The sequence below is a fragment of the Lynx canadensis genome, chromosome D2 (genome assembly GCF_007474595.2).
Source record: "Lynx canadensis isolate LIC74 chromosome D2, mLynCan4.pri.v2, whole genome shotgun sequence".
NCBI lineage: Eukaryota > Metazoa > Chordata > Mammalia > Carnivora > Felidae > Lynx > Lynx canadensis.
In genome coordinates this window covers 17866861-17891816 of record NC_044313.2, presented here as the reverse complement: position 1 = coordinate 17891816, position 24956 = coordinate 17866861, and the positions used below count along the sequence as shown (strand labels likewise).

At 40.3% G+C, this 24956-nt stretch overlaps 1 protein-coding gene across 7 annotated transcripts in view; it reads left to right on the top strand.

The window, feature by feature from the left end:
* VTI1A (vesicle transport through interaction with t-SNAREs 1A) overlaps positions 1–24956 on the top strand; it is a 348726-nt gene that overhangs the window by 203226 nt on the left and 120544 nt on the right. For 5 of the 7 annotated variants that reach the window (XM_030334885.1, XM_030334886.1, XM_030334884.1 and 2 more), the window contains 2 exons: positions 4887–4957; positions 5622–5683. In XM_030334885.1, the coding sequence (XP_030190745.1) occupies positions 4887–4957; positions 5622–5683 (133 nt within the window). Of the gene's footprint in view, positions 1–4886; positions 4958–5621; positions 5695–24956 lie in introns of all 7 variants that reach the window. The other 2 variants (XM_030334888.1, XM_030334889.1) reach the window with 1 other exon arrangement.

Genomic DNA, 24956 nt, shown 5'->3' with positions numbered 1-24956 from the left:
CACTTTTTAAAATAATTTGCTGGAAACAACATCCTTAATAAAGTTTGCTATAAGAGAGTTAAATGTAAGTGTGATGAAAAATGATCATTTTTTTTTTCTGGCGAGTATACTGCTTATAGCATAATGACTAAAATTTTTTTTAGTATTTTGAATTTATCAGTGGAACATTTTCTGATGAATTACATCTGGAGCTCGTTCCCTTTCAGTCATGTTTATACCATGTTTATACCATGATGTGAGCCAATTCTGCCTTCATATAAGAATATTTTAATCAGCCCATCTCCAAAATACAAGTCCAATAATTATTTTTTAAAGTTTGTCCATTGCCAGTCTTATGATAGTTCAGGTGGCATTATTATTTGGAATGAAGAGTAATGATGCTTTTCATGGTATGGGTTCCTCAAACTAAGTCTTATCTTTTGTGATGCCAGACCAGGCCTTCAGGAAGTATCTAGCTAGATTTGTAGTTTCCTGCCTGCCTCTTCCCTCATGAGGCAGGAAAGTGTAGAATGCCCGGTGTATATCTCCCAACCCCACCCCAAATATACTGAAAAACAGAGGAAGTGTTAGCCACAACACATCTTGCCATTTGTAATCCAATAAAAGGGGCCATAGACCAAGGACATGATTCATTCTGGATAATTCTGAAAACAAAAACTCACTTTGTAAGTTTGAATGCCACACTCCCAGGATAATTCCCAGGACCCCTGTGGACAGGATAGAAGAGGAGGAAGGCACTTTTCTTTCCAGGAATTCATTTGTCATGCTCCTTTGACATGTTAGAATTCCAGCATATGGCATCAGTTTTTATTTTCCTTTATGCTTCCCAGTTTTTCTTACTCTCAAGAACATCCTCACAGTCAACAGGTGCAGTATTTATAAAATTTATGATTTCTCAAGTTATCTCAGTAGAGGCAGCGTGGCTATTCCCATTCTAAAGGCACTATGAAAGTTTCAAGGACTGAAAACCATAGACTGGGAATATCAGATCTGCACTTGTTTAGGCCTATAAGCTTGTGTCCTTTCTTTATTAGAGTTTTGGTGAATGCTTATATCTTCAGTCAAATTTTTCAAGAAAAGTAAACCTAACAGTGTTACTGATTTTTTAAGAAAAGAATCCCTAAATGTCTAATACTATTCTGACCAAGATAGTTTAAAAAATTATTTTAAAAATAATCCTTTCCCAAGGTGCCTGGGTGGCTCAGTCAGTTTAGTGTCAGACTCTTGACTTCAGCTCAGGTCATGTTCATGAGGTCGAGCCCCATGTCGGGCTCTGCGCTGACAGCGTGGATCCTGCTTGGGATTGATTCTCTCTCTCTCTCTCTCTCTCTCTCTCTCTCTCTCTCTCTCCCCCTCCTTTGCTCATGCTCACTCTCCCTCTCCCTCTCTCTCTCAAAAATAAATAAACTTCAAAATTTTTAAATTTAAAAATTTTTAAAAATAAGAATAATCCTTTCCATTTTGTCTTGCTTTGATTGGGGTAGGAGAACACATAATGAAGAAACCATACATCATTTTGCTTGAATTTTTCCTTTCATTCTATAAGTGTGGGCATTTCTAATGTGCCTGGCCTGGACTTTTCTTTATTGGGGCATTAAAATTGAAGGTAGTGGGGCGCCTGGGTGGTTTAGTTGGTTAAGCATCTGACTCTTGGTTTCGGCTCAGGTCATAATCTCATGGTTTCATGAGTTCGAGCCCTGAGTCAGGCTCCATGCTGACAGTGCAGAGCCTGCTTGAGATCTCTGTCTCCCTTTCTGCCCCTCCCCCACTCACACTGTCACTGTTTCTCTCAAAATATGTAACTAAACATAAAATAAATAAAATTGAAGGTAGCAAGTAAGAAATGAAAAACAGAATTCTGTTTCCAACAAATGGACGGTACCTGTGTATTAAGACCAAGAAGTGTGCACTCTTGCCAGTTCTCTTCTCTTGCCAGATGGGTTAAGACTTCGGATGCTGAGATATTTCCCAGGAGACAAGGACAGTTGAGGGAGTGATTTAACAACTCGTGAATAAGGCCTGAGCTCTTTACCTTGTTTTGTTGATTCCTTCAGTAGCAGACTGTGGATCCATTCAGAATAATTTTTCCCCTAGCAAACCTGATAGAATTGTGGATCTGTTACCTACATTCATTCCAATGTTGACTTCCCCGATGCCACACTTGAGAAGCTTTGAGAGCAAGAATATCGCAAACCTTTCATGCACTTTATATACTCCTTTCATGTACTTTTTTTCAATTGCTCATCGCTTCCTTCCACAGACACTTACTGGAAACATTATGCTGGTGACAGATACATGATAATAACCTATTTCCTATTTGTTTGAAATTATATATTATAATGCCATTAATCTTGATAGGAGAAAATATTACATAAGTAGTATTTTGCTAAAATGATTAAGGTATTGATAGTGTCCATAGATATTTGAGATTTTTAGTTAAAGTGAGTTAAAATTGCTAAATTCTATTAAAGGATTTCAATGAAACACTTAATAGTATAACAGAATTGGATATTGTAGTTCATATGCAAAAAAAGGAAAAAGTTAGCTCCAATTGTTTTTTTCCTTCTTTATTATTGGTATCATCTTCCACTTTTACTGTGCCTCTACTGGGAGCCACATATCTGATCCAATTTACTTTAAGTATCAATTGAATCAATGAAAAGCTAACATCTATCTGAGAAGAAATACTATACTAGGAAGACACTATACTGGAAAGAATTTTCAGAGTTTGTATAGGTATCGAAAATATATTTATGCTATTGAATTTAAGCATTTTTTATTACTTGGATTTTCTGTCATGAAAGGAATATACAGAGGTGCCTTGGTGGCCCAACTGGTTAAGTGTCGACTCTTGATTTTGGCTCAGGACGTGATCTCACAGTTTGTGAGATCCAGCCCCAAGTCGGATTTTTTGCTTACAGCGTGGAGCCTGCTTGTGATTCTCTCTCTCTCTCTCTCTCTCTCTCTCTCTCTCTGCACCTCCCCAGATTGTGCACATGCACATGCTCCCCTCTCTCTCAAAATAAATAAACATTAAAAAAATGAATATACAGTCCTTTTTCTGGTGTGCCATGAAATACAAACTCTAGTGTAGTATTTGCCCTTTAGCTGCCAAATCTTCACTCGTAACACAAAAGTTCGTGAGTGCAGAACTTGATCTCCTTTACTGCCCATGTCCCCAGCATCTACACCTGGCACAGAGTAGGAACTTTATGATTTTTCATTGAGTGCATTGATTCCCATGTATTATACTATGACATGCATTTGTATGGTATCGTATGGCTTTCAAAACATTTTTACTTAGGTTAATTTCATTTGACTATTACAACAATTTTGTGAGCAATGTAGGACAGATATTTTATCTTGTGATACCCAGTTCAAGTGGTTTGTGATAGACCTAAGATTGGAGGGGGCCCAGCTCATAACAGTCCATTGGTTTTTTTAATATCAATCATCATCATTCAGTAAATGCTTATTATTATAGGCCAGTCACTGTATTAAATAATTTAGCTGAATTATTTAACCTTTGCCATGACATAGCCCCATGACATAGAATGATCTTCCTTCCATTTTAGAGATGAAGAACTAAAGCACAACGAGGTTAGCTGATGTATGCAAGGTCAGCACTGGGGATTAGGCTCGAGCAGTGTGAGTTCCCAGCCCAAGCTCTCAATATGGTCTAACCACTGCTCCACAGTTTTTTAGGATGTCCCTCTAAAAAGTTGGCTAGTGTACATATCTGAGCCAAATAACTACCATGGTGATTTCCTAATGATTTTATTAAATTATTTGCTATCACTGTAATAGATTCTTATTGAGTGTCTCAACAAATTTATAAGCCAGAGATAATTGTTGTTATAGGTTATGGGTAAAGAGAAAAGACAATACAAAAGAAAAAAAAAAGGAAATGTGGGTATGTGATTGTCAGAATGTAGGAGTCAGGTGGGTTGCCAACATTACAAGGGAGTCAGATTTGTCATTCTTCTGTTATAGACTAAGGTACCTCCCAGGTGATGGAGAATGAGTCTGGAAAAGAAATTATTCAAGGCAGCTGCATATTTGTCAGGTTAGGACATACCTACAGTCTTGTCAAAGGAGGAGAGCCAACCAGTGCCAACCAAATGGGATGATCATGGCAGAGGAAAACCTCGTTGGAGCTCAGCAGTGTGCTTCTTAATGACTGTTCTAACCTGCCTATTCCTGTATAAATGGGAGTTCTGTCTGCAGCTTGAACTTCACACAGCTCCTCAGCCATGTGTGAAGTGCACCGCATCGTGACTCAAGTATCCACAGCGGCTGAGAACATGCTAAAGGAGCTCTTGCTCCCAGAGAGTAAAAGCCTGGAGAGAGTTCCACTGACAATAAGCTGAAGTAGTTGAGAGAACAAGGACTGTGCACGTGGGGCAAATACATTAAAATCAGATTGTTCTAAATGGAGTTTCACTTACCAATGCAAAGCAGTGCAATAATAAAGCAGGGGAGGTAGAGTAGAATCATCAACATTAGTTATAACCTGCAAAACCAAAGATTAGATTCCATGTTGATAAAATAAGAAGACCACCAAACCTGGGCTCTTCATCTCGGTGGAGAACAAATATGCCGAGGTGGCCTTCTGCAAGACATATCACCTCAATCGTCACCACCTCTTTGGTTATGTTCTATAGGTTGAATTGTAAATCCTATCTAATCATATCTAAGATATACAGGTAAATTTATTAAGTACTTTCTAAATATTTTTCAAGTACATGAATTGAACTATGCATCCAGTATGTAATGTACAGTTATTGAACGTTAACTCTGGGCCTGCCGCCATTTTGGTACTTCTGGGGGTTGTTCCCACTTATACCCAAAGTTGCCTTCCGTCACCCAACTTTCCTTTTCCATAGAGCAAATTGGCCAGGAGATGTTGGAAAACCTCAGTCACGACAGAGAAAAGATACAGCGAGCACGTGAACGAGTAAGTAGAAGTGATACCGTTTTTTTCAGAAGTTCAGTAAATAATAAGGCATAGAAGGCACATGCATAGACAGTAACAGTGACATAGATGCAAGTGTGTATAAAAAAGGCAAGGGTGGATGAGGGATGTCGAGTAAGGGGAGAAGAGAAAAAAGAGTGTGCAATGGAGAAAGAATACGCTTTCTTTCCCCATCCCAGAATGCCCCCGGGTAGATATTTTATTTAGCTCTATAACTGAGAAGGTCATGAGGGAGATTTTGGAGTATGTCAAGTCTTTCAGGGTGAAAGCTGTAAAAATAATGATGTCTCATCTTCACTTAGTTCATTTCGTTACCGTTTATATTTCTAGGACTTTGCACATTCGAAATTGGATTTTAATTACCAGATGTATATTCAACTTTATCAGCCTGCAAGACATTTGCTTTTATAGCCAGTTCAAGTATCCAGCTTAAAGCTCCTGGGATTATCTATTACATGTAATTTTCTAAATCAAAGAATTTTCAGAGACTGTGTAGGTAACAAGGTGTATTTTAGTGTATTTAAGTATTTTTTTATTAATTGGATTTTCATCCGTGAGAAAAACTCCTGCTTGCCAGTGCACTTTTGATACGACCCAACTGCATGAAGTCTCACTTTGTTTTGTTTTAATGCTGCTTTTCTCCTAGCTTCGAGAAACAGATGCTAACTTGGGGAAAAGCTCCAGGGTCCTGACGGGGATGTTGCGAAGGTAAGAGCAAGGTAGGGACCTATCTTCCTCTCTCTCCCTTTTTTGAAACTGTGTTTTTCATCTAGTTGCAACTGGGCATTTTCCAGGCATGTGAGCCTCTGCTCTTAGTACCCTGTGTCAAGACCCTTTTGAAATGACAGAGCACTGATATTAACTCTTGTTTGGACAGGGACACATACTGAGTAACTTAGATTAGAGAGAAGGTTTGAGCTAGGGGGTTTACCTCAAGCTATGGAAAAAATTAGGGTTAGACATGAAGTACTTTTTCATAGCCTGAGGAAGTCCCCATGGCAGGAGCAGACTGATTTTATTTTCTATTTCAATAGCCTCCTTCTCCTAGAAGGAATGCGGGCCTGCCAGTATCATGAGCACACTTGGTATTAGCTTTGCTCTCTCCCTGTTGCCTTGTTTTCATTTCTTTTTTAAGAGACACTGTTTGGGGAAACATTTCAATCGTATATATACTTAAAGATGATGTTTACAATTTAAAGATTATCTGAATAATATGAATTCACATGTGCGCGCGAACAGATGTTAATGTTTTATGTGTGCAACTAACCTTCGACTGATGGAAAACATTCAGGAGAGTATGCGGAAATAAGTGAATGAATATGGGTAATATTCTATGTTCTATGTTTCTGGGGGAGGGGAGTGAGAAATGTGTTTTCACTGTTCTGAAAGTCAGAGACATTTTTTACATAGGTGTATTTAGCGTGGCGTTTTCTTACGTTCGGAATCTACCAAGGAAGGTTATCATCTAGCACAGCCTTCAGTTTAGAACTGTAGCTCGCAGTGTGAATGAGAAAGGTTGAGAATTGCTCCACAACAGCTTAATTGGAATTTTAAAGAAGAAATCCTTTAGCATGGATACTATAGAGACAACTAATTTAGAGAAAGGAAAGTCTTCTCTGATCATGTATCTGTATGTAAGAATTCGCTAGAAGTGTGTTTGCTGTGTTCGTGATGGACAGCACAAGACCCAGTCGTAGGGTCTCCATCAGGCTGATAGGTCTTGAGCCTGAAGTTCCTGGGACACTCCAAACCAACACTGGCCTAACTCCACAGGCCCCTGATTTTCCTGCAGGCACAGTCCCAATTCAGCACCATAAGTCACTGAATCCTCTGCTTAAGAGTAATACATAAATGACCTAGAAAAACGCAAAATCCACAGAGAAGTGGCAATTGAGAGGAAGGGTTCAGTGCCTATAGACAATAAAAACGAAAAAAAGGAAAAAAAATCCTCTATTGCTTCCCTGGGAGGGCCCCTGCGATGTGAGCTGTAACGAGTATTCTGCCTATGTCTCCATTTTGTCAAATCTCATTAAAGAGTTTATGTCAATTGAGCTGTCCAGAAATCGTTCATCATTTTTAGTGTAAAAAAAAAATCATGCGGTTATTTAAATAATATCATATTAATGTTAAAGTTCAGCTGTCATTTAATGGTATGGCTTAATCAGATGTAGCATTTAGGAAAAATAGTTTCTGCGGGCTCTACGTGGCTTTCAGGTTGGCAGATTCAAATAAGGATTTATGAGTTTCTGAACCAATGTATTTCTGTCCATGTTTCTGCTTGATGTACCTCACCCTTTTGTGCAGGACACTGCAGACAGTTATTTCAGCAAATAAAGCATCTCCTCATATTGTGTTTGAATAAATTTGCAAGTCATTTAGAGAGGGTGAAGCGCAGACGCCCTGCAACCTTTGACTGGGCTTTCTGTAGGGCAGTCATACTAACGCGCCTGTTTCATAAGCCTACAGAGGGAAATTACTCCACCGAAACCCACTTGGGGTCCTCTTTGTAGGCAAACTCAGTCCATCACTGACTCGTCTCCTTTTGGGATCTGTCTAGAGAGTGAATAGAAATAAAAATCTTCAGGTGGACATCACCTTGCTGTGATGAGCCAAGGAAACTCTGAGGCCCTCCTGTGCGTAGCAGCGATCGTGTTTTTTACAAGACTCAGCTAGGATCTCGGTATCAGCCAAGGTATCCAGATACTCTTAATGGTGTACCTTCACTGAGTCTCTGGGGAACCAAAGGCAGATGGTGGTTTTGTTTGGTTCCTAATTACTTATCCCACCTGATAGACAGTTTATTTTGGTCTTGGGAAAAGGCAGAAATGTTTGATCAACTTCTTCACTCCATTGTTTTTATTATTCCCTGGAAAAACAGTCTCTAGAGAAATGGGACCAGCTTTTATGTCCCCAAGTCTCTTATTGAATTCTCTGATTTTGCTTCCTCTGTTACATCCCTCCCGTTCGCAGGGACTTCCCTTCCAGCACTGGTGAGATTTTAATTCAGAGAGAGAAATCACATTCTGTTACCAAAACCACATCGCGACGTTGTGCATCAGCAGTTGCGTCTAAGTTAAGGTGTAATACCAAACCCCACGCCCATCTGTCACCTTCACAAGTGTGTAAAGGGAATGAACGTGCTCCTCGTGCAGTGTCGGCATCCACCTCGATAACACGAGCTTATTTATTTGCATGTGATGAATTGTGTATGACCGAGAATATTCTACTAACATACTAAACCAAGGAATTAATTTATTTAGAGGAAAGGTTGCTGATTATTTTTAATTTTTTTTAAATTAGGTTGCTTTCAATTCTGTATATGGAACGGAAACGTTCCATATACAGAATGATGGCCTTTGCCCCTCATTTGGGTCATTTTGTTTTGATTAGCCTGTGGTGAAGACAGGTGAGACCAATGTTCTGTCAATGTCAAAGTCTGTATATAAACCCACCTGGTTATCTGCAAGACTGACTGAAAGCAGAGAGGGAAATAAAAATGAGTAAGTGACAGCCACCACCATTCATGCTTTTTTAATGTTTTATTACCATCACATGAGGTAAAAAAAAAAAAAAAAAAATCTATTTCCTTCTTTTCTCTCTCTCTTCCTGCTTTCCTTCCTTCCTTTCTTCTTTCTGCTTATTCACTTCCTCAGTAAATACTTAACGCGTGGAAACAAAGCCTTGGGGAATCCTCAGATGAAATCAATTCGATCCTTGCCCTCAGTCCTGCTGGAGAATCCGTACTGTGGGAATTCCTAGAACTACCTCCTTCTCAAGGAAACTTCTGAGGATTCCTTAACTCCAGCGAATGCTTACTGGTCATTAAAAAGGGTGGCAGGGAAACAAATAACCAATAGAAAATATCATCTAAATAGCTATAAAACCAATACGTTTCAAAAGTTTAGAGAGGTAGGAGATTTATAGAATCATAAACAAGCTTTGAAAGGAACTAACCAGGCAAAAAACACTGAGGCATACCTAGTTTAGAGAAGCAGCAGCTGATTCAACTAAAATAAATAAATAAATTGTTCTTCCTGTAACGTTGCTATATTACCAAAAAGGAGAACGTAAAGGAGAAAATCGGTCCATTCAAAATTATGATAGTGAAACTTGACATCAGAACACAGATATAGCTGATTTCCTGGAAAGTAATTTTTCTTCTGTCTTGACAGAAGATAGAGAGCTGGCTAGGGACAAACGGCTCATTTCCTGACCCTATAGACAGAGTTTTAAATAAAGTGCTATCCAGATAATAACGAAAATGGTCATGAAACAAATGGCTATTCGTGTGGTGACTGGAGCCGAAGAAATGAATTTTTCACGGACTCTCACAAAATGTGATTATTGCAACTGGGGTTGTCTCGAGGTGTCACAAATAACACGGAGAGGCTTAGATGTTGCTCTTCATAAACTTGCACGTATTTGCGCGTTTGTGTGTGTATTATTTCCTGTACATTTGACTGGGAAGTCAAAGAGCAAACAGAGTGGGCAATCAGTGAAAATAAAAATAGCCGTTTTTGACATTTTCAGTCAGAAAACAAAAGACATCATGATTCTGGTTTTTTGGGGGATTTGTTTTTGTTTTTGTTTTTGTTTTTTTTTACCTCTGAAGAGTGAATAATTTATTGGTAACAGTATATTTGTTTCTAAAAGTATCTTGGGAATACAACAGTTATAATTTGAGATCTCCTTTGACATAAATTTGGAGGGCACGCTACAAGTTTATGTTGGCTGACAAAAGGCTTACAAAAAGAAATGGCATATGTAATAGTTTTAAAACATCTTTTTCTATATGATTACCTTAAAATCAAATAATTTCCTCTCTCCCACCCACTCCCCGTCTGTGCCTCTACTATTTTAATTTTTTTCAATTTTTTTGAATTTAAAAAATAAAAACAATGTTTCCTTCAAACAGTGAATTCTTGCTTATTCTTCCAGAATGCATGTAGTAACTTGTTAAAGCATGTAACTGGTGAGAGGCCTTTTGAAACTAATCTATAAGATACACAAACCAGGTAGTATTAAATGCTGTTGGCCTAGCAAGCACTATTCGTGTGTTATTATTTATTACATGCATTTTTTGTTAGAACTACTTTGGAGCCAGTCTGGGGAGTAATTGCCACCTACTATCTCTGTCACGTTTTCATTTTAAACATGGTTTTGTTGCTTTGGTAGAATGACAGGTAAAACATCTGGAAAATTTAAATGTACTATCAAAATGATCCGTAAGGGTAAGCATACCAGAAATACCAACACAAGATCTGTAAGCAATGGAAATACAAAAAAAAAATTGTTTGTTTAGTAAACAAATTTTTTTCTTAAAGAGGGGCGCCTGGGTGGCTCCCTTGGTTGGGCGTCCAACTTCGGCTCAGGTCATGATCTCGTGGTTTGTGAGTTCAAGCCCCGCGTCGGGCTCTCTGCTGACAGCTCAGAGCCTGGAGCCTGCTTCGGATTCTGTGTCTCCCCGTCTCTCGGCCCCTCCCCTGTTCACGCTCTGTCTCTCTCTGTTTTTTCCAGCTGTTGCTCACAGATAGTCAGACAGCCTTGCTAGATGAGCAGAAAGCAGTGAACAAACCCCACCAGACCCCACTAGCTAAGATGGGCCTGGTCTTTGTAGACATGGAAGCTGTTGTGTACCAATGGCGTCCAAGGGGGTGTGTTTTTGAGGAGTCCTTTAAGATTATTTTATTTTTGACCACAGACTGTGGGGCCTTAACTAGAGATGAATCTATAATCTCCCTTACCTCCAGTATTCTGCAAGTATCATTGCAAGGAAATTTGTCTTATATCTCACCTTATATCTCTGGGGCCTTATCCTCACTGGAGAAAGCAATCTGGTTTTGTTTGATTATTCAAAACGAAATTCCTGCATTTGCATCAAGAGGCATATGCCTCAATGGATAAGGGGTGCGCTCTGTGGCCACACTGGACCTGCCACTTTCTAGCTATGAACCTTTGGCAAGAATCCACTCTCTATACCTCAGTTTCCCCCTCTATAAAAGAAGGAAGACAACAGTCCCTATCTCACAAATTGTTAATGAGCGTTAAATGAGTCATTACGTGTAAAGTACACACAACAGTGTCTGTTACATAGTAAGGGCTCAATAAATGCAAAACTGTTTGTTGTCATCATCATCATTGCTAAAAAAAAAAGAAAAGAAAGAAAAAAGCCTGGGGGCAAACTCTGAAATCAATGTGATAATTAGTAGTTATTTTAGGTCAGTGAATTTCCCATGGATATGTTTAAACTATCGTTTTTTTCCACTGCCAGACCTCCCAAATAATTGTTATGAAATTAAAACTTAGTAATAATAGAAATAAAACTATGCCTGTCTCAGTGCTGGTGCTCCCGCTCTCCCCCCACCCCCCAGTCTGTGACCGTCACCGGGCAGTGCTGCTTGAACCACTCCAGAGCTCTAGGGTGCTGCTCAGAGCAGAGAGATCCTCTGCGCTCAATCCTTCCCTCTCTTTGGACTATTTAGAGAAGGGAGCCTCTTGGTCGGTCCCTATGCCTCTTCTCCCCTTCTTAGGTTCTTCTAAATACTGTCGGCCAGTTTATCTTGCAGAGTGCAAAACTAGCACTGCTTCCTTTCTGCCTAGAAATCTCCTGTGGTTCCCCACTGCCCACTGACCCATGTCCTCCTTAGTCTAACCCCGAAGGTCTTTCAGTGAACATTCCCGCTTCCTTTGCCTTTACTCCTGTTGCATAGACCCATGTCTCTACTGAAGTTAATTACCTCCCATCTCCAAAACTAGCCCTAACCGGTTATTCACCTATCCTATATCTTTGTTTTTTCTGTTACTTCTACCTGGATATCCTCCTTCTCTCACCTATTATAGTCGAGAATCTTCTGGATGAAAGTGACAGAAACCCAGATCAAGCTAGCCATAAGCCACAAAAAGGAAACATATACCACATCCATCTTAATGGTTCAAGGGCAGAAGCAACTTCAAACACAGTGGAATCTAAGGTTCTGATAGCAGTGTCAGGACTGGGTCTTGCTCTCTCCATCTCTCAGCCTGGCTCTCTTGTGCACGGGTCTCTCTTGTGGAGACAGTTTTTGCCAGCCCTCTCAGCGACACTCATTGAACGTAGCCATTTTCCCCCCCGCTAGTTCCAATAGGAGTCATAGCATGGAGTCTTCCTGGTTCTGGTTTTGCTCTGGTTGGGTAAAAATCCCATTGATCTATGATTTGTCATTTTAGACCTGGGACCTCGTGCAGGGGGTGGACACTCGGTCTGAGAATAGACAAAGCATAGTTTCCTCAGAAAAATTCAGGAACTTTTACTAGAAAGGGGAATAGAAACTGGGTAAGCAAAAACAACAGATGGTATCTTCAGAATATTCTAGATAAACTTTTATCTGTACTCTGTATCTCACCTGGAATACCGCTCTGTCCATCAAGCCTTTATCAGTCTCTCAGCCAGAAATGATCTGTCTTGGGTCTGATTCTTCACAGTCATTTCTTCCTACAAGGCATTAACATCTTCTGCTTTGCGTTGTGTCTATTGTAGTTGTATGTCTTACACCTCTTAATTTTCTTCTAGACCTTTTTTATCCCCTGCTGCCTCCCTCAAAGAATTTTCTACAGCTCCCCACCACATTGTGCAACCAGCCGAAACAAATACGGGGGGGGAAATCCAAGTGAAAGAGAAATAAAGTGCCGCCTAAGCATAGACTTTCAACAAACTCCTGTACAGATACCCAGACAGGTAGAAAGTCCTCTCTGAAAGCAAAGCAGAAAGCACTATCAGAGGACTCACAGTGTTTTATAAGGTGAAAATAACATTTAGCTGAAGTCAGGCATAACCTTTCTTGCCACAGAGATGGGCCCTGGAAGGAATGGTTTTGGGGAGGTGGTGACAGTTCCCCGGCACATCCCCGCCTCAAAGGGAACGCGGCGTTTCTGTAGATCCGGCTCTTGTCACGGTCCTTAGGACTGCACTAGAAGCTGCTTGCAGTCAGGAACCTCATCACATTTGGCCCAGGGTCACGTTACCCTGGCATCGGCCGATTGGTGAATAACCTTTGGGAAAAGGGCTAAGAATAGTTTCACAGTTGCTGTGTAGGTTCACGGGGGGGATAATTTAGTTGCAACCCTGCAGGTTTTGATCTGTTGCACTTTGGTGACCACGTAAACATGTTCATTCAAAGATAAAATAAGCCACGTCACAAGAACAATATTTCTGTCCATTATTTAATCCCAATGGGAAAGCATCTTATATTTTCCTTGGTTGTGAGCCACAATTTGACCTAATTCTTGAATTACTTTTCTTTTATGATTTTTCCTTTTCTTCCCCAGGATACACGCCTTTCTTGAGCGCTATGTAGAATATGAAGGCTGCACTTCACCTTCACCATCAATGCCTTCTTTGAATGCAGCCTTGAGCTGTTAACTCGAAGCAAGGAGCCCTAGGCCTTCCTTATAAACAAGTAATGGAGCCCTCGGCCCCCCTTGTAAATGGCTATTTATTAACATATACCATCACCAAATAGCATTTTACAATTCCAGGCCCCCGCACCATTACACCACTGTCTGCTCCATTGTGAGTTGAGGGAGGCCTTTGGCCATCTGTTTCATTAAATGCCAGAGGCAGCGAACAATATCTGAACTTTATAAAGCGAGTGTCCGGGGCTTCTCCCTTCACAAATCTCCCCCTTCTGCTCGCTGCCCCTGCCGCCATCACCGCCACCACCGCCACCATATTTTTTTGTTTGAACGCTCACATTGTAAATTAGTGTATTCACACACCACTTTTAAAAGGCTCGCTGTGTTGGAAGATGGGACAAAGCCAGCTCAGTAGCAGCAGCTCATGCACAGTGCAGGTGGTCGAGCTAGCTGCTACCCAGATCAAAAGTCAAACGACTGTGAAGCTCCTTTTGAAAGTGCAGTTAGGGAGACAAGGCAAGGCTTATCTGCACAAACAAGAACGAGTTATAGATATACATCACAAATGCAGGAGGACAAAAAGGGGTTTCATAATCTTGCGGGATAAGAAAACCTTCCAATGCTGACAATTCTGAGGCCATCTCTGGAATACGCAGCTTGTTGTTGTTTTTTTCTTTCTCTCTCTCTCCCCGCCCCCCTGCTTTTTTTTTTTTTTTTTTTTTTTTTTTTTTTGGTAAAATTAGTCTTTTATTGTGTGGTGATTGATAATTATTATTTATGCTTTGGTGCTGTTCCTAAAGTAGCTAAGAATTTTTTTAAGCCACCTTTGAGGCAGGAAATGGCTCCTTTTCATGGTTCCATTTTATTTTTCAACAACATTTAAGGACAGACTCCTATTTATACCACACAAGCAGTTTTGTCTGTTGTAAACAAAGTAAGTGGCTGGGAATTGTGCTTTCCCAGAAATGTTTTCCAGGGAAGCCATAATAAGAAACAACTGTGTACATCTTGAGACCTTGTCATCTAGGTATTAAGAAAGAATTCTTTGCTTTTAAGGGGAAAACAAAACAAAACAACAACCAAAAAAAAAAAAAAAAAAAAACCACTGTAAAGAAATATATTCAATATCCTAAAGTATAATTAAAACAGTCCCTAAACTATAAAAGTTTAGGAAATACCAGCCACCTTGCTGGTATTAGTTGAGGTTGTTTTTATTTTTTATTTGTCTTTATTTTCATTTTAAATTGTCTCTAACGTTTTTGGACAAGATAGAAGCTGAAATGAGAGGAGACATCATCATTTTTTTTTTAAGCCTCAATGCCCGATTTAAAAAGCTGGTGACTTCTTTGCAAAGTTATGTAAAGAACTTTGGAACTAAAGTGTGACTATCAGTGGAGAAAATGACAGAGTGATAAATTTTACTAAAAATTTACAAAGAGGGTTGAAGAGGCTTTGGAATTTATTTAACAACAGCACTCTTGTCTCCTGTGAAATTACATTTTACCTAGAAAAAAGCAAATCTGCTTTCCGCTTCCAATGCCTTAATGATTTTATGATGAAGGAGAAAAAACTATCCGCCTTTTAATTCCCAAATCAGCCAAAGGCGTCTGAATTTGGGTCCTCGAGTACTCTTCACGAAATCATACCGTCTGTCTCAAGCCCCAGGGCAACAGCCCCTATCCCGGGGTGGACTTCACAGAGTCTCTGAACCACCAGAATTCTCTTGAAAATGTTTGCATATGCATGTGTATGTATCTTTCTGGGAATTTTCCACAAAATTTCCAGGAATCCACAACCAATTCCAAAGAACTGAGAAATGATACATGGTAATAGAACTGTGTACAATTCCCTCACTAAATTCCACTTACTTACTTTTCTGTTCTCACATATTTGAAATGTGTTGACCTACCAGATGCGCTTATTTTGAATTTTCCGCAAAATTTAACAAGAAACTTTATAGAATGTCTTCCCCGGGAAATCAGATCATGTATCAAAAATATGTCCTTAAAGATAGTCACAGTAAATAAAGTTTATATATGGCCTTATGATTCATAAGGCCCATTCACATACATTATTTCATGTAATGTAATCTTGGAAAGAACTCTGTGGATTGGTATTGTCACTGTTATCCTTATGTTACAGATAATTGACTCCTGCCATAGTTGAGTCTTGCCCAAGGTCATTCCACCCAGATGGGGCAGAACTTGGTCCCATATCCTGGTTTTAGTTACAGAAGCCATGTTCTTAGCAGCATTTTAGCAGTAACAGCAACGGAACATCTTCAAAAGCAAATATTTAATGTTTACCGTGTAAAGGGAATATGTTAACACTGGAGATTCAACAGACTCAGAACTCCAGTCGCAGGGAGTTCAGTATCTTTTAGAAACAACAATACATAGTAACTTGTGCTGTATGGTAACTGAGAGGTAAATGTAGTAGGTGGTGACAGAAAGGAGAAATCCCTGGGAGACTTTATAGAGGAGGTGGCAGGTGTCTGGGTCTGAAAATTACTACCTGATTCTCAACCCACATGTGGGGTTTGCTGTTTCCCTTTCCATGGCAGCTCTAAGGTTGTAACTCCCAGCAACAGAGTTAGAATGTTCTGGGCTGGTGTTCGGCTACCAGCATGTTCAGGGCACGTGGGAAGTTAACCGACAACCTGTAACTGTGCTCTTTGATAAAGTAATTATGATCCAAAGATGTAGTGAGAATTGTTTTTAGTTGCAGTGAAGTTTAAGATTTTCTTCAAGCAGCTAAGGTGAGCTTGAAATCACCTAAACAATCTTGTTTCTAGACACTCGTGAAAAACCTCTTCACGTGTGACACCCCAGTTTTAGAAAGATATTGAAGATTTTCATGCGTTTGGCTAAAATCACATATTTATAAAATTTTACAACCTTTGAAATTCCACAAGTAGATGCAAAGACTATTGGCAGAGTGCAGTGACTATTTGGTATATTAATTATTTGATAAAATAATAAAGCATGTCACTTTAAAATGCTGACTTTTTTCATATATTCCAATTAAATCTTTCTCATCAAATGGGCTTCTAGAAATTTAGTTAGTAGGAAACTTGCACAGCCAATAAAGAAAAGCATTCATTCTCCGTTCTGTATACATGATCTGAAACCATAGCCTGTTAGGTCTTTTAATCTGTTTGTTCAAGGCCAAGCTATTTATATGGATAATTTTTAAAGCTTCTGTATAAAGGAAAAAAAGAACATTTTATTTATTCACTGAGGTTTTTATGTGCCTTGAAATTGCATAGATAAAGTATTTTCAAGCTCATGGATGTGGAAGAGATAAAAGGTCTCTTATTTTAGAAGGCTTTATGTAAGCTTTTCAAATGTACAGTTTTCTCATGGCTAGAATTTTTTAAATAATACATTATTTCACTACTATAATTGGAGTTTGATGTGGGCATCTTTTTCTTTCCCTGAGTTACATGTTAAATTATGTGTCTAGATCGTCTTTATTAAATTTTACCTTCTGGGTTTTAATAGTTCTCTTATTGGAGAAAATAATTTACTAATCTTCATTTTTAGTATTGGGCAGCTATTTAATATGACGAGGAGTGGAAAACCCAAAAGTCAGATTTCACAAAGAGTGAAAGGTATAAATTGGTTTTGCAATGCGTTGGTATGAAGATGAAAAATTATTTACCTCTTCCTCCTTAAGAACTTTTGCTAAGCCTGGTAGACTATGAAAAGGAGAAGGAGGGGGAAAAAAAAGGCATTTTTAAACTCTGGGGCAACTGGATTCAGACCAGATTCTGGGTGAACATTAGCTGCTGTTAGCTCTGCCATGTCAGGGCCAAGAAACAGCTTTCCCTGGCTGGAGCATTCCCAAGCTATCACGGCCATCAGACAGGTGGGGAATAAATATTGTAGAATGGTGGGACATTTGAAGAGCAAGCTTCCGATCCCCAGGACTCAATTTGGACAGGCTTCAATTGGAGCAAACAGGTGTTCCTGGGAGGAACTGTCCTCAGGTGGCTGGGGGGGTGCCATTCTTTCACATACATAAAAAGTTCCCCTTCCTTCTGCCTGCAGGAAAATTAGAATTAGCTACAGCTTTTTCTTTTGAAATGGAAAAAGAGAAATAAAAATATGGCACCAGGTTTTGGCTCCAACTGGATTTCCATGGAGCATGTAATCTATGATGAATGAATGAGTGTTCCTGAAGCAAAGCATCCTTGTAGTTTTCAACATTGGAGATACTGTAAAAACTGAATGAATGTAAAGAATCTTTTTTTTTTTTTTTTTTTTTTTTTTTTTTACCAAAGGCTGTGTCTATAAAGTGGAATAGGCTTTTCTTCTTTCATGTGTTTGTTCATCACCAAATATTCATGAGCATTCTATCCATAGAGTATAAGCCAAGGGCTTAGCCTAAGCTGTAGTAACGGTCATTGGTTGGTACATGAAAGTGAACCTGAGTGGTCTTTGGGAAACTGTGGCTGGAAAGTAGTTGCTGGCCTCAAAGATTTCTTTTCTGTAATGCCGCCACACTGAGGATGTAGCTAACGTGTTCTATTTGGGGCACTCTTTTTATTTTTTTTAAGTTTATTATTTATTTTGAGAGAGAGAGAGAGAACACAGGCACAAGCAGGAGAGGGACAGAGACAGAAGGTGAGAGAGAATCCCAAGCAGGCTCTGCACTGTCATCACAGAGCCAATCCAAAGCCCTCACCAATCCCTAACTCACAAACCCTCAGGTCATGACCAGAGCCAAAATCAAGAGTCAGGTGCCTAACCTACTGAGCCACCCAGGCGCCCCCGGGACACTCTTTTTAAATTACATTCTTGCTGTAAAACACAAACTAGTAATAATAAAGGTAATTTTTTTAAATAAAAAATCATTTTTAGCCCCCCACCTTGAAACAAACTACCTTCTTTGATGCAGATGTTCCCTGGCAGTTTTTCAGTCGTGATCTATGTATAATATTCTATGCTTTTCTCGCTTGATATTATATCTTACACATATTTCTGTTTCCACATTGTCTTCACATATTTATATTTTTTTCCTAATTAAATAAAGTATTTTCTAGTAATAAAAGTTTTTTTTAAAGCCCCTTATTTTTGTAGAGAAAGAAATTTATCAAGAAATAGGGAGAAAGTCATCCATGATCACACTGGTGAAAACATAGGAACTCTAAGGTTTTGGCATATTTCATTCCAAGCTTTTTCTATGTATTTTCCTGTGTATTTTATTTCTGTCATTGAGGTCATACAACATTCACAATTTTATATCCCACTCTATACATTAAGATTATATTAAAAGCATTTTCCCATGCCATAAAAAACTCTGTAATCCTTATTTATTTTATTTTTTTAAATTTTTTTAACGTTTATTTATTTTTAATTTTTTTTTTTAGTCTTATTTTTGAGAGAGAGAGAGAGAGCGTGTGAGCAGGGGAGGAGCAGAGAGAGAGAGAGACACAGGATCCAAAGCAGGCTCCAGCCTCTGAGCTGTCAGCACAGAGCCCGACACGGGGCTTGAACTCACGAACTGTGAGATCATGACCTGAGCTGAAGTCGGATGCTTAACCGACTGAGCCACCCAGGCACCCCACGTTTATTTATTTTTGAGACAGAGAGAGACAGAGCGTGAACAGGGGAGGGTCAGAGAGAGAGAGAGAGACACAGAATCTGAAACAGGCTCCAGGCTCTGAGCAGTCAGCACAGAGCCCGACACGGGGCTCAAACTCATGGACCACAAGATCGTGACCTGAGCAGAAGTCGGACACTTAACCGACTGAGCCACCCAGGCGCCCCTCTGTAATCCTTATTTATAACAGTGGTATAATATTCTCTCACAGGATTATTTCCTTTACATTAAACATGGAGGTTTTTTCTTTTCTTTTTTTTTTTAAGGTTTTCAAACTTTTTTTTTCAAGTTTATTCATTTATTTTGAGAGAGTGAGAGAGTTGGGGAGGGGCAGAGAGGGAGGGAGAGAGAGATTCCCAAGCAGGCTCTGCGCTGTCAGTGCAAAGCCCGATGTGAAGCTCAAATGCACAGACCATGAGATGAACCTGAGCTGACAGCAAGAGTTGGACACTTAACCGACTGAGCCACCCAGGCGCCCCAAACATGGAGGTGTTTTCCGACTCCTGCTATACACTGATGCTATGTGTCTGCGTTCATAGAGTGTATTAATTTCTCGGGGTGGCATCCTTGAAGAGAATCAGTGTTTATCTCATTTGTGACTTTGCCACCCTTGATCTAATTTGGTAGTCAGCGGGGATATTTCTTCAAGTAACTTTTTCAGGATAAGTATATGATTCAGATGTATATGAAGAATCACGTTCTTCCTCTGAACCTTAAGGTCTCATTTCCTTTCCCTTGTTTTGTAGGATCTTTTTTTCCATTGTCCCTGTGTTGTTGTGAGTTTTTGTGTGGTCTGGTTACTTTTTAAAACCAACCCTCTCTCAGATCTGCAAGTGGATGGCAGCTTTATATGCTCAGCTCTGTCTAAAGATAGTCCTTTTTGTCGGGACTGTCTTTATGGGAATGAAATGGGAATTCTTCTTTCCCCAACTCCATGACTCTGGGATGAAAAAATGTCTAGTGTGTGGATGCTCAACTGCGATCTCCTCCGCCACCAGATATAGGCACACTGTACTTAGGAAGGCCACACTTCCCAGGGTTCAGCACCTTACACCATACCTTTCCTACTGCCATTCAATGTTGATTTATTGTTTCCCTGGGAACTCTAGTTTCTTACTGGCTGTAGAAGAGAAACAAGGTGCGGAACATGGAGGAAGAGGAATGAATACAGCAGCCCAAACACTTCCTAAGTTGCAGCATCCGCTCATGAGACAGACAGCTGCTCAGTTTCTACTTGTTATAGACGTGCATTTTTAACCTAGTAGCAGACTTTGTGGAGGGTGGACTACTGCTTACATTTTTCAGCCCAATTCATTTTTTTTTTTTTTAATAGTGGTAGAAAAATCCTTCCAGGCTCTGGCAATTTGTGATGTCAGTTTTGGTGTTGTAAATTATCATCTTGTATTTTTCCATCCCAATTTAATGGGTCCTTTGATAGATGCAACATCAGGAGCCATCAACCAGGCACCATTTTAAACTGGAAACTGTGAGTGATCTTTAGAATTGCCCTAGATAAGGGGACCATACAAACCATTTCTGTAGCTCAACCCTTGGGCCTGTATGCCTGGGTGGTCTTGTTTTAACTGTTGCTATTTAATTATTGATGATTTACTACATAAGGCATGGAAGCCTTAGGGAAAATGAAAGCCCACGTGCCAGTTTCTTTAGATGAATCTTCTTTGAGGTTTAAGTGTCCCTCTCGGTAATATAGTGAGGCATGATTTAGGGGGTCATTCCAAATACTGCCTGGGAAAAGTCCACCGTGGCATCTCTAGTCACTGATGGCGTCTACTGATGCATCCTGAAGACAAGGCCTGTTTGCCTGTGCTGGCCATCATGACAGCCTCACACAAGCCTGTCTACTGTAAGCCAGGCATCCTCACACGTGTCCTTACTCCTCATTTCCTTTCTCTGTCCCTCTTGGGGAAAACTCGAATCTCCAGCGATAAAGACTACTTACCTACAGGAACTAATTTCCCCTATTAATGCTCCTATCCTGGGAACCATTTATTAGGAAAATGGTAATTCACTCCACAAATACGTGAAAAGAGGTTTCCTGGGTATGCAAGGATGTATCAAGATGACTCTTGCCTTCAGAAAACCCACACCCTAGTCAGAAAGAGATAAGGAGGGCAGAAGAAGGGCTAACTCAAGATGTTTGGTGATCACAGACCTCAGTGCACAGTTCCTGGAGTCTGGAGATCACCGGCAGCTTGGAGTAATCCGGGTGAGTTTCATGGATGGCATGGCCCTTGAAGGAAGGGTAACATTTGCCCCGGCAAAGTTAAAAGGGATTCCAGGCTAAGGAAACAGCACGAACAGGGAGGTAGCATCTTGCAAGGCAGGTATGGCAGATGATTCAAATCAGCTCTATATTGTCAACTTTATGACTTTTGCCTCTCATTTTCTGATGTTCCCCTTTCAACAGTAGAATGTGGGTCATCTCACAACATGTTCACAGTTGTGCCCAACTGTCATCTGCTTCCCATTTTTACCCTCCCCTCCACTGAGGAGATAAAAGCTTGGCAAAATCACAATGGCCTGAAAACCTACGGTGCACCTTTTTCACCATCATTATTCCTTATTGAACACCTACTATGTGCTCTAGGCAGAATGAACTTTCTGAAAAGACCACATTCTTCCCTAGTTGTCATGTAGCCCATTAATAAGTTTTGTCTTATGGGTTATTTCCTCCTGAACATACCTACTTCCCGTGTTTTCCTAAGGATTTGGAAAGGTGTTACAAGTACAGGTGGCTATGTGTGTAGGCAGAATAGACCTCCACCAAAAGGTAGGCTTTTTCTTTAGGAGTCCCATGCCATCAAAAATGCCATCTGGAGCCGGTGCCCCCAAATCCTCCCTACGGAGCATGTTCTCTTAATCATTAGACTTGGTTGTCTCTTTAGAGGCTGTGTGGGCACCATTGTAACCTGTTTTCTCAGCTCTGCATGCGACATAATCAGATTCTTCCCTAGAAGTAGGTCAATACAGGAGCAGAGCAGAGGCGGATCCTGGAGGATCTTAGGAGGTCACATGTCAGAGTCTGGAAGGGCTGAAATCAAACTTAACAACATTGACTGCAACTGGCCTGGCCATGATACTACCTTTTTTGTTTGTTTGTCCGCTTGCTTATTTGCTTTTAAAGCAACAATTTTGCTTTAATAGGACTTGAAATTTTTAATCCAGTTTTTGCTTGGGGGGAAAAGGTATTAACCACGTGTCTTGTCAAGATATCATTGAAAAAAACTTTCCAAGTCAAAGTCATCTCCGGAGCTGGGGTTCTTTCTAGGTACACAGCTGCTTTATTAATCAGTTCTCTGGATTTTATTATTTCCACTTGCAAATGGGGATCCTTAGTGGACAGCCTCGAAAGAAGTGGCTGTCCTCATCAACATGACTAAAGGGTGGATAAAATACTTGCATGTGACTGGTATGTTTCTACTACCAAAATCCCTCGGCCTTCAAATTTATAAGGAGAAAGAAGTGGGAACAGTCAACACAGACATTAATTCACGGGTGACAGGTCAGCACACCGTGCTGGCTGTGGTCCAGTCTGGGTGATTTTTTTTTCTTCTTCTGATGTGGGTTTATTACACAGATAGTATTATCAAAGCAAAAGAAAACAATATTTTTTAAGTTTATTTATTTATTTTGACAGAGAGAGAGAGAAAGAGAGAAAACGTGCATGTGTGCACGAGCGTCACGCAATCAGGGGAGGGACAGAGAGAGGGAGAGAGAATCTTAAGCAGGTTCCATGCTGTCTGCGCAGAGCTGAATGTGGGGTTCTGTCTCATGGGCAAGAGATCATGACCTGAGCCAAGATTAAGAGTTGGACGCTTAACCACCTGAGCCGCCCAGGAGCCCCAAAAGAAAGCAACAATTTTAAAAACAAAAGGCAGAAAAATCACTAATAACTCAATACACCCACAATGATCTTTTCTTCCTTTTTTTGTTTTAGTATTTATTCATATGTTAACATTTTCCTTTATGTGGCATTAATACAAATTTTAAGTTCCTCTGCCTTTTTTCTTTGTAGCTTAACATGATAGCTTGTGTTACTGTAGTCAGTTGGATATTATTGTCACCTTCTCGTTTTTAATCAAGTTATAAGGACATTCACAGAGGTTCAGGAAAGCCCAGCCGCATAGGGTTGGCATTCACTAGTTTTTCAGAAAACAGAAGGGCTCACTCTACTGTGTCTTAGAGTTCCTCAGCCTGATATTTAAGAGCACTATGAGTTTGATAATTGTGTATGATCATCGCATATAACTTCTGTACTATCCACACAGACCTCTTGCGTATATTCACTTAAAGGTGTTTCGTGATAATATTGTGACAAAGCATATGTATAAACAAACAGGCTGGCCACTCTCTGGTAGAGATGAGTGTGGAGGGTTCCAGAAATAGCCTCCTTTTCCCAAAGCATTCTGTAAGTATCTAAAAGGAAAGAACATTGAGCTTAGAGTTCCATGCATCGTCTTTGTCAAATGCTCGTACCTACGTGGTGAATTGATCAGTGTTGATCGTGGCACCTACTTGGTGATGTGTTAGCCAGGTTTTGTCTCTGCCTTGCACAGAGCACTGAGGAACAGTCTTTGAGTCAAAGAGGTTGGGAGGAGGGCTGAAGGGCTGAAAGGCAGGGTGGTTTTAGAGGTGCCGGGGTAGGAGGTGCTGAACAGCCAGGGGGCAGCATGGAAGCCTTTTGCACCTGATGGAGGAGGAGAAATGGAGGAAGGGGATGAACACAAGCTTCACCATTTTTCCTGAGCCCAGCCTTGGGGAGGATGATGGATGACTTCTTGTCATCTGTTGTGTTTCCTCAGGAATCTAAAACGGAATCTCTCTACTGAGACCAGAGGTTGAAAACCGCAAGCTACGGGCCATAAGTGACGTGCAGAACTTTTTTCCTTTGCTTTTTTTTTTTTTTTTTTTTTTTGGTTGGCAGTTTTGTTTTTTATTTTTTTTTTTTTCAACGTTTATTTATTTTTGGGACAGAGAGAGACAGAACATGAACGGGGGAGGGGCAGAGAGAGAGGGAGACACAGAATCTGAAACAGGCTCCAGGCTCTGAGCCATCAGCCCAGAGCCCGACGCGGGGCTCGAACTCCCGGACCGCGAGATCGTGACCTGGCTGAAGTCGGACGCTTAACCGACTGCGCCACCCAGGCGCCCCGGCAGTTTTGTTTTTTAAATTGAGGTATTAGGTATTACTTACATACAGTAGAAATCACACCTTTTAAGTATAGAATTTGAGGAGTTCAGGTCATGGTATGCAGTTGTGTAACCCACACAACACATCAGGACACAGCAGTGCTCTTCCTCTAGAAAGTTCCTTCCGGGCCCTTAGCTCTCAGTTCCCCTCTCTCTCACCCATCACGGGCAGCCACTGATCTGCTTTCTGACACTAGAGTTTGGCCTTCTCTAGAATTTTATGTAAATGGAATTATGCAGTATTTTGTCTTTTGTGTATAACTTCTTCCGCCTAGCATAGAGCTTTTGAAATTCACCTGTCATTGTGTGTGTGTTAGTATTTCATTTCTTTTCATTGCCGAGTATATACCACAGTAGGGATTCACCATAATTTATCTATCCACTCACCAGTTTATGAAGGCATAAGCTGCTCCCAGGTTGGAACACATATAAATATGGCACTATGAACATTTGTGTACATATCTTCTTGTGGGCAGACGTTTTTATTTCTCTTGGGTAAATACCTATGGGTAGGATTGCTGGGTCATCTGGTGAGTATATGTTTAATTTTATAAGAACCCTTTCCAAACCCTTTCCAAAGTGGCTGACCCATTTTGCATCCCCATAGCAACGTATGAGACTTCCAGTTGCTCTGTATAGTTACTCTTAAAACATTCAGAATAGCCATCAAGCAAAACGCAGAGCCCTTTAGAAGGACACGTGGTCTCTGGTTCACCCCAGTTTCTGTTTGGCCCATTTTGCTCATTTATGCTGTCCTTCTTCACCCCTGCAT